At 35.4% G+C, this 17,018-nt stretch overlaps 1 protein-coding gene across 2 annotated transcripts in view; it reads left to right on the forward strand.

Moving 5' to 3' along the window:
- AUH (AU RNA binding methylglutaconyl-CoA hydratase) overlaps positions 1–16,557 on the forward strand; it is a 44,963-nt gene extending 28,406 nt beyond the window's left edge. For both annotated transcript variants that reach the window (XM_007429417.4, XM_088130034.1), the window contains exons 7-10: positions 5,218–5,405; positions 12,545–12,595; positions 14,648–14,695; positions 15,934–16,557. In XM_007429417.4, coding sequence (XP_007429479.1) covers positions 5,218–5,405; positions 12,545–12,595; positions 14,648–14,695; positions 15,934–16,011 — 365 coding nt within the window. In that variant the 3' untranslated portion in view covers positions 16,012–16,557. The remainder of the gene's footprint in view (positions 1–5,217; positions 5,406–12,544; positions 12,596–14,647; positions 14,696–15,933) is intronic.
- The last annotated feature ends 461 nt before the right edge of the window (positions 16,558–17,018 follow it).

Genomic DNA, 17,018 nt, shown 5'->3' on the forward strand with positions numbered 1-17,018 from the left:
ACAGTATATTGTTATAGTACTATATTACTTCATTAAAAATGTTGAAAGTTTCATTGGTTGTTAACCTTATGTTGTGAAGATATCAGTTAAGACTAGTAATGGCATGCCTATTGGGAGAAAAAAGTTGTAATAAATATTTTATAATGAAAATTAGGTTTGAGTTGATTAACAGTGCAATTTAGAAAGTAATTGGAATATGAGGCACTTATAAAATAGAGCTCCTAATATTTTGAGTTGAGACTGACCAAGTAATTATTGATAAATGAATATAATTTAACAGTTGTGCCATTATTTCCGATTATTTTTGAAAGAGTCTAATCTGTACTAACATTTGATTTAATTTCCAGTAAGTAATATCAAGCCATTTAGATGGTAACATAAACTAGTGATAGAATAGTAATAGTAGTAATTTTTCATTAAAAAAAAATCTAATATGTCAAAATAATATATGAAGGAATCAAATATTTTCTAAGAACTGACAAGAGTAGAATGCTAGCTTTAATAAAATATATTTTTCCATGTGTTTTAATTTTTTTTCTTAAGGCTAATAGCATAATTTTGTGCATATCTACTCAGAAATATATAAATCATTATTATTAGAATTCTAACCTTTATTACTTTAAATTTAATGTCTTTCTAATTAGTTTTTTTTCTTTATTTCCTTACCATTGTATTTTGATTTTTGATCAGAATGAGGCTTCTTTTCTTTTAACTAAAATATTTTCTAGCAGTTAAGTGTAGCTCTCTGTCTGTAGAATATATTTACATACATGCATACATAAATTACAGGTAGTCCTCACTTAATGACCCTATTTAGGACTGGAATTTCTGCTGCTAAGTGAAGCAGTCATTAGGCGAAACATCATGTATTACACCGCTTAGCAGTGGCAGTTCTGGTAGTCCCAGTTGCAGTCTTTAGACGAGGACTGCGCCATCGTTAGGTGAGGACCTAACTTCTGTGCTGCGCAGATCACCACCTCCATCCCCCTGCCTTCTCCCCAGCAGGGCCCAGCGAGTTCCCTTCGACAGACAAGGCTCTGCTGCCTTGCCATGCTCACCTCTGCTTCAACTCCCCCCACATATCTGCCCCCCATTTCTGTCCTTTTGGCCACCCTACACTCCACTGCTGCCGCCTACCCCTGCTGCCCCCGTTCCAGCTGATCTTTGCATTCTTCTTCCCATGGCTGACAAGGTACGCCCGGCTGAGGCAACTGCTAGCCCCTCACAAGGCCTCACAAGGCCTCTTTATTTATTTTCAAAATATTGCACATTTGCCATCTTGAATTTAGGTACCCTTGATCATTTCACCTTTCATGGTAGAATAGAAAGATCCTTTTTCAGCATATGAATATGCACCATCTTACAGACCAGAGAAACAGTAAGAAATAGGAAACCAAAGAAATCAGAGGATGACATAAGAAAAAGAAAACATAATTAAAACTTTTATACCCCCCTAGTTCAGTTTATCTCTCCTGATCTTTTTGTCTTTACAAATTATCGCTTCTACCATGTCCACACATCAATGCATACACTGCCTTTTGTTCTTTAAGTTTCTCTCCTCTTTTTCAAGATCTCATCAACTCCATCCAACCATGACTTTCTCAGTCTTTTCCTTCCTTTCAACTGATTCATTCTTCCTTTAAATATTTATTTGAAATCTTCATTTGTTCTCTCAATATGACCAACATATTTAATCTGTTCTGGTCACTCACTTTCAATCTGCAATCACTTATCACCAATTTATCCTTGAACCTCTCTCTTTTTGTTCTACCATGCACAACTCTTTAAATGCACTTTATGTTCCTTGACATGTCCATTTCTCACTTCCATTTAACAAAATGGGCAGAAGCTCAGTTTTATGTACACTGATTTTCTTTTCTTTCAACAAACGTTCATTCCTTGCAAAAGACTGCATATCATCCCCTACTTTTCTACCAAAACTCCAACATCTTAAAATGTTTCCATTCATTCTCCCTTTTTACAGAGTACTCAAATTTGTCTACTTGCTCTATTTATTGTCATTTTTGTATAGCTTGAAATCATTCCATTTTCCTTATCAAATCCATACTCCTTGTTGAATCATACAGTCTGTCTAATATTCACTCTGAATTATTTGGGTTCTAAGCCAGCAATATGGCATCATCTGCATACATACATAGTTTCATGTACCCAACCAACAAACTCTAAATGTCATCACAAGGATTTCTTAGACAGTTTTTTTTCTTTTTTGGTCCTTTCGAGTCATACGTAATACAGTATATTATTTCAGTGCCATGGTATTTATACAGTATTGACTAGAGATTATTAACACTGTAATGTTTAGATAAGTTGGACCATTAAAGGTGGAAAAAAAGAGAAGGTATTATATCAGTATTAACTATTATTTAAAATGTTAATAAGCATAAGATTATTTAGCTTTTACATCCAAAGCTGATTATAACATTAAGAAGCAGCTGCACATTATATCAAAATATTTGTTGTACAATAAACAATAAACATAGTATTAAGCAGATTACTTAATACTAAGGTCTCCACTGTACTATTATGTATTGTTGGTGCATATTGAGAAAAAAAGAGAAATAGACAAAGCAAAATAGGCAACAACAACTAAAAACAAAAAGAAAAAAAAGGCTGTTTGGTTTCTAATTTCCCCCTTTTTGTGCTTCTGCTAATTTACGATATTTATAAACATTTAGGCTCCCTTAGAAGCCAAACTTTAAATGTTTATATTTGCCATGCTGTGTGATATATTGTAACCGTTCTTGCTTACATTTAGTTAAACTTCTGTTGTGAATATATACTGTTAATTTTGCCACTGCTGCATATTCTCCAAGTTTAAGTTCCCAATCAGATATTGTTGGAATTATACCTTTCTTTCAGTGTTGGGCAGAATTTATTCTTGCTGACATAAGCATGTATTCCAGTAAATTATGATATTTCTTGTTGATGTCAAGTCAGTGTTGACTGCTGGTGATTGCAGGCAACGAAGAAGTTTTCTTGGCAAGATTTTCAGAACTGATTTGCCATTGTCTTCTTTGTAGGACTGAGAGGGAGTGACCAGCCCAGAGTCACTCAGCTGGCTTTGTGCCTAAGGTGGGACTAGAACTCACAATCTCTCAGTTTCTAGCCTGGTGCCTTAATCACTACACCAAACTGGCTCTCATACAATTATACATGAATATATTAAACAAGGACATCTCACATCCTTGTCTTATCCCCTGATCAATATTGAAACCATTTCCTAAGTATTCCATTTATTTTTACAGATGTTTTACCTCTATAATATACTGCTCTTAACACAATGAGCAGCCATCCTTCAACACCATATTCAAGCAAGACATTCCATAATTCAAGCCTGCAACTTTATCATATGCCTTATCTAAATCATTAGAAGTACATAAAAGTTCTCATATTCAGTACATCCTGTATATCAGTGCCCTATATATGGCTCCCAGTTGATGGGATGCAGACAAGAAAATGTTGGTTTATAAGGTCTGTAAGACTGTACATCTAAGCTTGCACAGAATAGTATTAGCATCCTTAGGGTAAAACTGGGTTTTGGTTATGCTTGTTGTATACTACCCCAAATATGCCAATAGTAATATTAATTTACTTATTTAAATTTATTATAGGCTACCCACTCCCATAGATTCTCAGTGGGAGAATCTCAGATTCTCTTAAAAGTACAAATCAGTAAAAACAGTTAAAAGCATACAACCCTACATGGGGCCCAGACTAAAACAATCAAACCCACAAACACATCAACCCCAGGCCTGAGATCAAAGCCAGGTCTTAAGTGCTTTTTGGAACCCTAGGGGATAGAGTGGACCCATCCCTTGGTCACCATTGGGTAACATTAACAACCCAGGAGAGTCCAAAATCTAACAAATGTGGCTGACCTAACATACAGAAAGACCTTGTCCACTTCCTCAGGCATCACAGAATCAAACTCAGTCCAGATAACCTCACAAGACTGTGCCCTGGGAAACTCATTTGGATTTGCTCAGTCAGAGTTCAACTATGAGTGAATCTGAGCAACTTTATTTTCCAGATAGTGTGAATACGCCTCACCACCATCCGGATCTTGGGGGGAACCTCATTCCAGAGGGCAGGCACTGCTACAGAGAAGGCACACTTCCAGGGTCTTGATAGATGACATTGTTTAATCGAAGGAATCCAGAGCACGCCAACCTGCAGGATCACATTGGTTAGGGAGAAGCTATGCAAGATAGGCGGTCCCTTAAGTAACCAGGCTCTATGCCATGTAATAGATAGTAGTGGATACTGTCTTTACCATTACCAGGGAATGATCCATTTAGTATAGGTACTGTTAAAAACTATTTAAAATGTTACATTTTTTGATTGAATAGTTATATATTTTCATTTGCCCTTTGATTGAATAATTATATATTTTCATTTGTGACTATTGTTCTGACTGATGATTAAAAGTCCATGTGATTGTGGATTAATCATTAGTACAAGTTGGCATTATTTATATTGCTGTCATTAGAAGTACAGTATTTACACATGTATTGTTCACATATCTGTAAAGTAGATATACAGTTTACAGTTCCTTTAAGCATATTTTAATTAAGTACAGTATTTCTGTTTATTGGTTTTTTTTAGAAAGTTTACTCCCACTGTATCTTTTTATAGTTTATCTATTCTAAGTAGTTACATTAAAGATTGAATATTCTTTTCTCTGTGGTTGGTAAAAAGTACACTCTTCTTACATGTTGTCATTGCTGAACATCCATCAGCAATGTAGAGTTTGTTTGACTGTAGCTAATGTCTAGATGATATAGTGTACTGATCTGTTGGTTAATGAAAACCAAAGTTATTTCCTTTATTGGGTCAAATAGCAGCTTCTATGATTTCTTTAATTATTGATGAGAGAAAGAGATGCATTTTTATAAATAGGTTTAATCTATTTTCTGTGCTGGGAAGTTGGTTGCTGAGTGGAGATGACTTGTTAAAATTGGATATGTGTGCTTGTCCTTGAGAAAGAAAAGAGCTCTGAATTATGTATATTATGTTCTGCTTTAGATACATAGGCATTTTCTTACAGTACTTGAATTATTACCCTGCTTATGGGTTTGTGGCAAAATCACTCTTAAGTTTATTAATCAGTCACACTTTTAAAGCTTGATATACTAAACATGATGGTACTCCATAGCATCAACATTTGTGTTTTCTCTTACATTTCCCAAACTACAGGTGGGACACAAAGACTACCTCGTACAATTGGTGTGTCTCTGGCAAAAGAATTAATATTTTCTGCTCGGGTAGTTGACGGTGAAGAAGCTAAATCAATAGGCTTGATCAGTCATGTGGTTGAACAGAATGAAGCAGGGGATGCTGCCTATAGAAGAGCTTTAGCCCTGGCAAGGGAATTTTTACCTCAGGTACAATCTAAATGGATGGCATTCTTTATTCTACCATTTTGTTGCAACAGATGACAAGATATGACAAGATAAGAACTGGGAAAGCTAAAACAAATTATTGCCATGAACTGTATTGGAAGCTCGCCATTATTAAACAACCAAATCTTATATTTATCATTTATAATATTTTCTTCCCTTGGTTGTCATTATAGGCATATTATTCATCCATCTAGGATTTTGTTACAAATCTTAAACTATTGAATTAATGATAAACATTGGAGGGTTTTGTTATTATTTAAGCTTCAGCCCTTTAACTGGTATTTTTGCTTAGTACCCATCCTTTTCTTTCTGAGGCTGTTATTAGAAAAACGCATCTTACTCTGGAAATTTTAAAAATTCTTTTTTTTTAGACTTCCTAATTTAGCTTCCCAACCTAAATTAAAATCTTGAAGTTCAGTTAATCAACAAAAAGTATTGAAGAGGCACTTTATAGCCCAAATTCTAAATACAGATTCCATTAACTGATGGGAAGTGTATACTTATAAATGTGTTTAGGTACATAGCTTTATATAATAGATCACGCCTTCTATAAACACTATAATGTTGGTTTATTTGATTACTATCTAGACATAGTGATAAAGTATTGTTGTGATTTTTATTGATCTGAATATTTAGTGAAAAAGAACCATGATGTGTAACTTTAACACATGTTTAGCAAAGAATGGATAAAAGAACATTTTCTATCCTGTTCTCAAGTACAGTAGGTCTGGCATTGTCCTTGTCAGAGGTCTGCATCTTCAGCCTCTCAAGCAGCTTTACAGAGTACATTTTAAAATTCCTTAGGATGAACTATCTGGTATATGATCACAATCTATTTTGTTACCTTCTGCAGGGACCTTTATATCAGATATCAGATGATAATATTCACTTACCATTGTATCATCGCACTAATACATTTCCATATTAATATTAATTAACACTAATGCTGGATATGTTAAAGGGTCAATTAAATTGAATATCTGTATCTTCCAGTTCTGTCTATTATGATTTCTTAAAAGTTGCTAGAATTATTAGACAATCAGTGTATTTTCATGAAAGGTGTAAGTTTGTAGGTTTTTGCGTGCAATCTTTTTTATGTTCTAGTTTCAGTGTTTTTTTAAATATGGGGCAAGGGATGAGTACTGTTTTTGTTTTGTGCAGTTAAATTAACAGAGCCACCAGCCAGTATGTTCAATTGGTTTGTGAAGATGTGAACTTGGATCTTTCTGCTAACTTCAGTCCATTTGACACATGTAGTTGAGCTGATGATTCAGTCCAGCAAATACTAATTCCAGAAAGTATTTTTCAGAAATAACTTTTTAAAATATCCTTCCTGTTTAGTAGTGTTTAATAATGCTATTGTACTATTATGCAATATCAAATATGATTTTTGCTGGATATTATGAATAAAGAAATAGCTGAAAGTTGAAAGAAACCATGTTGAACTTTATGGCAGAACAATTCATATATCTTGCGGGAAAACAAGTGAACTTAGGGTAAAAAGAAATTGAGATGAGTTTTGAAATTCATGGATTGTTCTAAATAAAATGCAAGCAAAATGAGAGAAAATGTTTCATGGCAGTAAAAAGGGCTGTTAGGTAGTTTCTTTTAAAAATAATATCTTAATTGTCAGTTGAAATAGCTTTTCATTCCTTTTCATTTTAGAACTCTTCACCATGCATCAAATTTATTTATTTATTTATTTATTTATTTATTTATTTATTTATTTATTTAGCAAATTTATACAGCCACCCATCTCATAAAGAGTGACTCTGGGCAGCTTACAAACAGAATAACAATTAAAACTATCACAATATAAAAAACATAAATAACAAAAATAAAAAATAAAAACATGAAAGAATAAAAACATAAAACAACCTCAAGACAGTGGGAGAACAACCATCATTTAACCTCATACAATCATTTTGCAGGCTTGCCATGAGATCCCCAGGATTAGTGCAAGAATCACATTTTCAAGGCTTTCCTGAAGGCTAACAGAGATGGGACTAACCTCACCTCAGGGGAAATAATGTTCCAGGCAGGGGCTACAGCAGAAAAATTCACTACCACTAGGATCTAACTACACAACACCCCCTAACAGCCTTAACTATCCAGGAGGGGCATGGATCTAAGGAGCAGGTGGCTGAGCTCACAGTCATAAGGACCCTGTCCACTTCTTCAGGCTCTACAGGATCAAACCATTCCCAGATAACCAGGCAAGACATCTTTCTCAGACACGTATCAAAGCTGGCGTGCAACTTGGAATGAATTTGAGCAATTTTGCCCAACAGATGCTCTGCAAATTCCCCCGCCCGGCCTTATAGGTGCACCTCCAAGTCCTCCTTCCCCAGGAGGGATCGTGTCACCTTAAACAAGGCTGCCAGATGGCTATTTGTGGATGCAATACAAGTGGAGAAGTATTGTCACTTCACCGCTCTTACCACACAAAGTAGACCTTAATAGTGGCTCTCACACGCATGTTTGACTGAGTTTGTTCCTCGCCAACCTCCAGCAGCACTCTAGATATCTCTTCTCCCGTTTAATCTCTTTCAACCACGGGGAGTGATGGGATCCATGAGAGAGGAGAGGTTGCATGGGCACAATCTGATCCAAGGCCAAAGCCGTTCTTTCATTCCAAGCGACGGCCAAGTCTTCAATCAGACCCTGCAGCAGACCTTTCAGAATAACCCCCAGCTCCCTGTGGAACCCATCCAGGTCCATCAGTCACTGGGGGCAGACTGACCTAATAAGTTCCGCCTCCCTGCAGCAGGGGATAGTGCCAGAGAATATCATGGTTAACAGTGCATGATCTGACCATGATGGGAGACACTAAAAGCTTCCCTAATTCCAGATCACGTTGCCACTGCTCCAACAAGAAAACCAGATTCAGGGTGTGACCATTGTCCCATGTCAGGCCCTGGATGACCTGGGATAGGCCCATGGCTGTCATGGTGGCCATGAACTGCTGATCTACCTCAGATCCCACCCCCAGAGAAGGCAGGTTGAAGTCCCCCAAGACCATAAGTCTAGAGAACCAATAGTGTATATTCCATGAAATTCCATACTGATATAAGTACATAGAGGTATACATACTACATATTACCTATTCTAAATGTTTCACTGATCGTATATAGTTTTTAAACAACATACTTCTACTAATATGTTTTAAATTATTCTAAATGTAAAATACTAATGCCATGATTCTCACTAGCAGTGATTTCTGAATTGTTGTCTGCCACTCACTGGAGATTAAAGTCTTGAGAAAAATTAAATGATGAAATGTAGTTCACTCCATTTTGATGCAGCTACTATATCTGAAGAGGAGTATCTTGAGTGACATATCTTGATAACACTTTAGTATGGCTGCATAAGAGTGTAGAAGAATTTTATTTTCAAATTGAGTCTTTCAATCTACTCATATTAACTGCAGTCATAAATGGGGGTGAAAACTGAAATATACAAAGTGGAACTGTTATTCTTCATTGTGGTCTGTGATTCTGATGTGAGTTATGTGTCTGTGCAGAGCCCTGTTCCGAATCTTCCAAAGCATTCAGAATTTTTTGTGAGCCTCCTGTCCCCATATGAACCACACAATTAGAAGTGGCTCTCACCGAAACCCTTTCAGTTGGTTTTCAATTGCTGCAGCATTAGCATGTTCATCCTTGGACTGATTATCCTTCTGCTTTGTCTAAATATTTTTCCTTTTCCTTTTTTCTTTTCCTTTTCTTTAATCTTCCTCAGAATTCCTTGAGTTGTTAATTGGGATAATTAGTTCTTCAATTACAGGCATCCAGTCTTCAGCTTTATGGCCCTAAAGGGTTTAATCTGTATCTTGGTTAAAATCATGTGGGTTAGATATTTGCATGCCCTGCTAGGTATTTTCTAAACAAGTTCATCACAATCATTCTTGTTTGCATACTTCTCTCTGGGAACAAGCTTTAAGGGCAGCAGGCCCTGAAGTGGTTGTAGCCTCTTCAGCTTCCTTCAAGCCTCATACCATGTCCCAAAGGTTATCTGGCAGCTTCTTATTCTGTGAGAGAACATTTGAATTCTTCACTCCTGCCTAGGATTCTCACCACCATTATTATCCCTGAGTTCATTGCCCATTAAAGGTTCAAAGCCATCTTAGCAGTCTGTCCCATTCATTTCCAAAATGACAAAAAAAAAAGTGGAGAGAACATTTCTGTTGCGTTCCAGATTCCATGTCCAGTAGCCTAGAGTTCATCTTCACAATGGTCTTCTCCAGTTCAGCTACTGCTGGATCCACCATTGAAGAATACTGATTTGTATTGTCCAGGCCTCATTGGTTCATTTTCAGGCATAGGATCTCTTTTTGACTACCTTCCTTATCTATTAGAATAGTCAAAACTGAGATCTTCCTCTTGGAGCTCTTGAGCTCACTCAAGTTATCTCATATTCATTCTTCTTTTAAAGGATGCATCTCTCCAATTTCTGTAGGTTCCATACTGTCTTACTGTTCTAGATCAGATCATTGGTCTTCCAGGGATCAAAGTTTTTCATGGTGCCAATTAGTGATCCTCTACTCTGTAGAGTCATCCCCTCCAGTGGAGCTCATGCTGATGTCTCAAAACCTGATGGTTTTTCCTCTGATGCCTCTTGGTCTGTTTAGCATTTCCTTCAGATCATTACCTTGGTCCCCCAATATCTCTAATTTGGAGGTACTGAAACTATGAAGGCACTTCTGACCATTCCAAGGACTTTAGACAGTGCTTGTTTTTTCTTCCCCAACACACATCACTTGCACTAATGCATCTATGTTCATAAGGAGAGTGCACTTCTGACAATTCTGGTTGGTCCAGCTGCAGAGTGTTGAGACATGTTAATGAATTTAAGTTTCTTGTAGTTTGGAATCCAAGGCTGCTTCTGTGGCCAAACTTTTGAGCTGCACTGGAAGATTCTACAGTTTTCTCCAGAATGGCCATCAATGAGTGGAAAGTACATCCATCAGTGTTGATCTCATCAAATCCCACTGGGGCAACCCCAAGGTCACTTTGTCTGCATAATAGGAACACAGCAGTGCCTAGATTTTTTGCCACAAAGATGGGCTAGACCCCTAATGTTTGTGATATATTCCTTTATTCTCAGAATGGTTCCTTGTTATACATGTTTCTGCTCACTGCCCTGCTGATCAGAGTCCTAACAAAGATCAACAGAGATTGTATCAATTTCATTGTCATCAAACAATGACCTCAGGAGCTACAGTTTGTCCTATCACTCTGTTTCATCTGTTAAGAGTACATTGGTTTTATGAACCAAACTGACCTTCCCTCCATATATCAGGGACAAGTCTTCCATCCAGATCTTAATTCCTTGTGCCTTATAGTTTGTTGGCACATAATCAATCAACTATTCTTACAGCTTGGATTCAACACTTTCCCAAACAAGATAGAACTGGCTTTGTTGGCTTCTCAGAAGCTTTCTACAGAGCTAAATGGAAATGCAGAAGCAGCAACTGAATCCTCTGCAGTATTGGAACCACCATATTTTGCTCATTGTCTTGCATATAAAATAGCAGAATTTGGCTCACTCTTCAGTAAAGTATATCTTGTAGCCATCTCTTCCTTTTTTCCATTGCTGAACAGTGCTCTTTTTCTTAACCCACAAGTGAAGCATTTCATGAAAGCCCTAGCAATTCTTTATTCTCTGATTCCCTGCCACTTCTGGTCTACAGCCTTTCTTTTGTTTTCTCTATCTTAATGTTGAAACTCTTTGAACTCATGGCTATAGCCCTGATTTATCAACTTTCTGATGACTGTGACATCAGATCATTGAGATAGAGAATTGTATGTATTACAAGGAGGGCCTCCCTTATTTTCCATAGAAAAAGATAGTCCTTTATCCAGATATTTTTTCCTTCAAAATAGTCTCAATCTTACAATTTTTCCCAGCCCCTGAACTCCATTGGAAACATTGCTTCATTCTTTTGATGTTTGTCATTTTTTATTTGGCCAGTGCAATGCCATTTCACTGGGACTGAAGTTTATTCTTGGTTTTTCAAGGCCCATCATTCTCCACACTGATAAGGGGGCCATAAAGCTTTGCTACAGCTATGCTCTCTAATTCACATTCACTCCATAAAAGCATTGGCAGCTTTCCTCCTGGGTATATCAGGTGGCCATGAAAATGTATCCTCACCTTCATCTAGCAGCATATGTACATTTGTATGTGTATGTATATATATGTTTATGTATGCATGTGCATCTGTGTGTATGTGTATGTGTGTGTGTCTATAGGTTTAGAGATAAGTCTTTCTCATCCTGGTGCCCTATTGGGTATTTACTTTCCAAATGTCAAATTCTCTTTTCAAGAGTACAGCTCTCATACATATAGGGATGCCACAAAACTGTCCAACAAATTACAGTATTTTACATTCTGCAAATACCTACAAAAATTGCAGTTTCTTCCTTTTTTAATGTACCAAATTATTTAGCATTTCTTATGAAAAAGAAAGTATTATAATGCATATAGAAATACAAGTAGATGTATAAATAGATGAAAGTGCTAAATATGCCTGTTGTATATGCATGCATTTATTTTATAGATTTATATCACACTTTTATTTTGTATAACTCATGGAGGCATACATAATGCTCCTTCCTCCTATTTTCCCCACAACAACGATCCTGTGAGGTGATTGCTCTAAGAGAGAGTAACTGGCTCAAAACCACCCAGTCAGCTTCTGTGCCTGTGGAAGCACTAGAACTCATAATCTGATTTTTAATCCAGCACTTTAACCATTAGTTCTAATTTTCTCATGCAGCATTCATTCTATTATGAAATATTTTTTAAGTCCTTGAGTAAAAGGCCTATTCAGCATAATAGAAGTGTTCGATTCAGCATTGTTTACTGAAGTCAGCTTGTCAAAATGAGTTTCCAGATGTGGGTCTTAATTCTTACCCTCAAATGCTGTTATGGTCTATATGCATCTCCCACCCCCCCCCACCCCGCCCCATCATCTAACAAGCAATCTGTCTTTTTAAATTCAAATAATAATACAATTGAGTTCTGAGAGGACAAAATGAGAGGTTGATTTTTGAATCCTTTTTAAAATCACAGATCTTATTTTCTGTATTGAAACTTACATTTCTTTTTAATTTTAGGGACCAGTAGCAATGAGAGTTGCAAAATTGGCCATTAATCAAGGAATGGAAGTAAGAAAACCTATTTGTGCATGCTATTTAATCTTTTTATTTAATATTTTTCCTTTAAGGGGCAAAGTAGATGTGAAAATTGTATTATTTGATATATATGCATCAAAATCTATAAAATAGCAGTTGGATATATTGTTTCAAGTGCATAAGGAAAGATTGGAAAGCTGAATCTTATCCATAAGAACTTTTTCCTGACAACTATACTTGTAGCCTCATTGTCTCACAGAAAGAAATATGGTAGCAGAGAATCCGTTTTAAAGGGTTCAGAATATGGAAAGTTTGGGTATTACCCTCCTATCCCACATAGAGCAATATGAATTATATGCCTGATCCCTTCATAAGTTTAGGATGCAGTTCTTATGTGCAGATTCCTCTCACATCTTGGTTAGTCCTCAGTTTAAAAAGGATTAACACTGTGAATCAGCTTTTTGCCATTTTCACCTTAAGTTTAGAAAGGCTGCTTGGTTTTATGCCCTAAGCTATGATTTCTTTTAGAATTAGTATTTTGAGCACAATATATTTTTATCAGACTTGCAAACTTCTATTTGAACAAGGACAATGTATTTGTTTTCTGTCCTCACCAATTTTCTGAAGATACATATTCCAGAACAATTATAATACAAAAATAGTACATTTAGACTTGTTAGATGTTTAGGGAGTAGTGTCCTTTGTCTGCTTCTACAAACCATGTGACCAAAGGCTATCTTCTTTTTTTTAATATAATTTTACTGAAAGTTTTAAAAACAAGAGTAAACATTAATATGAATATAGAGTAAGAAAGAAAAAAGAAAAAGGAATAAAAGAGAAAGCTAAAATGCAAGAAAAAAAGGTAGAAAAATAGAAAAGAAAGAAAAAAATATAAAGAAGTGGCTTCTAATCTTCTTTACAGCAGTTATAAGTACAATTATACATTTACCTCTTTCTCTAAAGTTACATTGTGATTCTCTTCTTTCTATAGGCTATCCTATCTAATTGTCAAAACCATAGATCATAAGTTCATTTTTTTCTGTTTTATGCAAGAAGTCCATAAGGGGTACCAAAAGCTATCTTCTGATGTATTTTGAGACAGTTTTCTGATCTATGTATTGCTTTATATAAATATATAGAGTTTATTTTAAATAAACTCATTTATAGGTAGTTCTGTATTCCAGAGTTCCTAAGGAATACAATAAGCACATAAGCACACAGTAAATGTACTCAGCAAAAGTATTTGTGAATTTTTTGTCGAAATAGTTCCTCAGATGGAAATCCCAAACTGAGTGCTCTAAATGCCCTTAAGTGTAAGTGGAGAATATTTCCTGATACATGTACTTATTTGTTTTAGAATTTGGCATAAGATTGAGCTGCTGTTAAAATGTGGAAAAATGTAAGGGATCACTTGAATTGTCATATTATTTTTGTATTTCATTTCACTATATCCAGTCTGTGGCCCTGTATACATATGGTTCTTACTTCATTTTAGTTTATTTTTTAAAATGGTAGAACAGTGACTTTACTGTTGCACATATGCATTAGTCATAAAATGGAACGCAGTGTGTCACAATAGGGAAGTGGGAGGGGAACATTATCAATTACTAATGATCATATAGTAGTTAGAATATAAATTCTTGAAATAGTATGTTGATATTCTTCTAAAAATAATTTAAAGATATTAGCTAGTTTTATGTGTAATTGGGACACTTTTTCAGCATAGTAAAACTCTGAAATAAAATGTCAGTGGTCTACCACAATAATAAAATTAGATCAGCGCCACAAAAACCTTTTATGTACAAAATCTTTATACCTCAATGGTGGGGAACCTGTGACTCTCCAAATATTGCTGAATTCGAACTCCATTAGTCCCAGCAAGCATAACCAGTGATGAGAGATGTTGGAACTTGCCACAGGTTCCCTACTACAAGCAGTTATACATCATTGTTATGAAATTTGAACCTAAGATTCTATTGAACTATAGACCCAACTGTTGTTGTTATTGGTAAGACTCATTTTTGAGCTGGTACGCAGACTATTTACAACACTGTTTTCAATTCATTCCATTTTTGTTGTTCATAGGTGGATCTACTAACAGGTTTAGCAATCGAAGAAGCTTGTTATGCTCAGGTATGAAATTAAAATTATCCCTCCTCAGTGCCATCCAACCCCCCCCCATACACAAACACACTTATCTTCCATGTTTGAATATTGGTAATACGCAGATTGTAATTTCATCACCTAATATCAAACTGAAATAGTAGATAATTCAGTTTTGATGATGGGGAGTTATGAATATCTGCTTTGAACATTTCATATTCATACATGGACCTCACTTGTTGGATGAGAACATTATTCATTTACTGTCCAATCGTATATGTCTACTTAGAAGTGGGACTTAATTCCAGATAAATATGTACACATTTACAGTGTTAAAATGCTTGTGTTGAAATGAACAGCTATTCTCATTACTCAGTAATTTAAGAATAAGCCCTCAGCCTACTTCTGTATGTGATGCCAGCATTATTTAGAAATGCAGACTTCACAGTACAAACATCTGTTTCTAAACTACTTTCAAACCCTCTAAAGAACAAGGTCAATTTGTAATCAGTTACACCTTTATAATCTTTTTCACCACTGTACTTTTTCCCATTGACATGTATCGACTAACAATTATTCTGTTGTGTTTTCATTTGGATCTGAAACAGTCCAGCAGCATTATGGGTACCAAGGCAATTCTTGCACCCTAAGAATGTCTGGGAAGTTTTGAAGACTTAACATTTCCAAAGATTTTCATACCCAGAATGCTTTTGCTACAGAATTCTAGGGCATAGGCAGATTCTTCACTATCTTCAGTAATGTTTCCAGATAAAGGGAGGGAGATGGGCTTTTTCTCTATTCTTGATTGCATCATTGCTAATTCTTTCTTACACTGATTTGTGGTTGGTTTACTTGATTAAGACAAGCTTATTTGGAATTGAATCTGGAAAGATTCACCCATTGCTATTCGGTTCTTGTATGAGTATTTAGTTTTCCTCCAAGGCCAGGTTTAAGAAACAACAACACTTCATAATTTGTATCCTTGTGACAGAATTAATAGTTATATATGTACATTCTTCATGGAGAGACTGTCAACTCAGGAAAAACATAATATGAAACACTGCTCTCAGTTTTATCCCTCCACTGATAATCAGCAAAACTTGGACTATGGTGAAGAGCATGATTGATTTACAACAGCTGCAAGTATTTTGTAACCATGGCTCAACTTACACTTTTTCTTATCTTTCTGTTCACCCATACCTTTGAGTGATATTTGCATGGAAATGTAACTAACTTATAAGAACTGAAAAAGATTTTCTTCATTGTAGACTATTCCAACAAAAGACAGAATTGAAGGTCTTCTTGCTTTTAAAGAGAAAAGACCTCCTCGCTACAAAGGAGAGTAAGAAAAACATCTGTCTTTTAAAATGCAAATGAAATAAAGAGACTACTAGAAGGACTTTTTAGCTTACTTTTTGCCTCAGAATGTGGACTAATGCAACCATGGAAGTAAATGTAACTCCCATAGATTGATATTTATAATGTATATGAACTGAAGGCTTTTCTGTGAAATTGCAAGGTCATTGAATTCTACAGCACTTTATTCCACATCATTGAATTGTATATCTTATCAATTAAATATATATAATATACATTCCTAAAGAGACTAAACAATGTAGGTGTTCTGCTGTTGGAACAAAATAATTCTGTACACCAGACACTGTAGATTGAATTGAATAAATTAATCAGTAGATCAGCAAGTACGTTTTTATTCTATCTGAATGTGTAAATTTCTGAAGTTGCCCAAATTTATGAAAGAATAACTGGGAGTATATTTATATACTCCGTTGAAACAACTGTACAGCTTGTATAATTGTAAAGAGTTATTTAGCATATTAATTGTACTATGCTTCCATTATAGGATTTTAACAATAAAATAGACACTGATCTTAGATTTTTTTTTTTTGTTGGGGTCATTTGTATGCAACATAAAGACTATGAGTTGTGCTATTTTTGTACATAATGGCACATGTTTTTTAATTGTTTTATTCATATACACACCCACACACACACACCTCTACCTTTACAGCAATGACAGGCACTCTAGCTAAATGCAAGAATGAATGTAAAATAAAAAATAAGCATTAAATACATGTTTAAAAATACATTAAGAAAGCCAACTTGGCGATAAATCAGATAGTGTGTCATCAAAAGCTTGCCTGATTGAAGATGTTTTTGGAATGTGAAAGAATGGTAACTGAGAACAGGTTCATGCCTTATGCTAAATCACAGTTGTATTTTATCCTACATTCTAATCAAAACAAACGAAGAACATTTTGGCTTATATACCTGACCATTTTAGTTAAATATGTAGATGAGTCTTAATAATATAGAATAGGAAGAATTTTCATTT

The sequence above is a fragment of the Python bivittatus genome, unplaced genomic scaffold (genome assembly GCF_059951505.1).
Source record: "Python bivittatus isolate LINGU-HERP-01145 unplaced genomic scaffold, Pbiv_v1 ctg000850_np1212, whole genome shotgun sequence".
In the NCBI taxonomy this organism is placed as follows: domain Eukaryota; kingdom Metazoa; phylum Chordata; class Lepidosauria; order Squamata; family Pythonidae; genus Python; species Python bivittatus.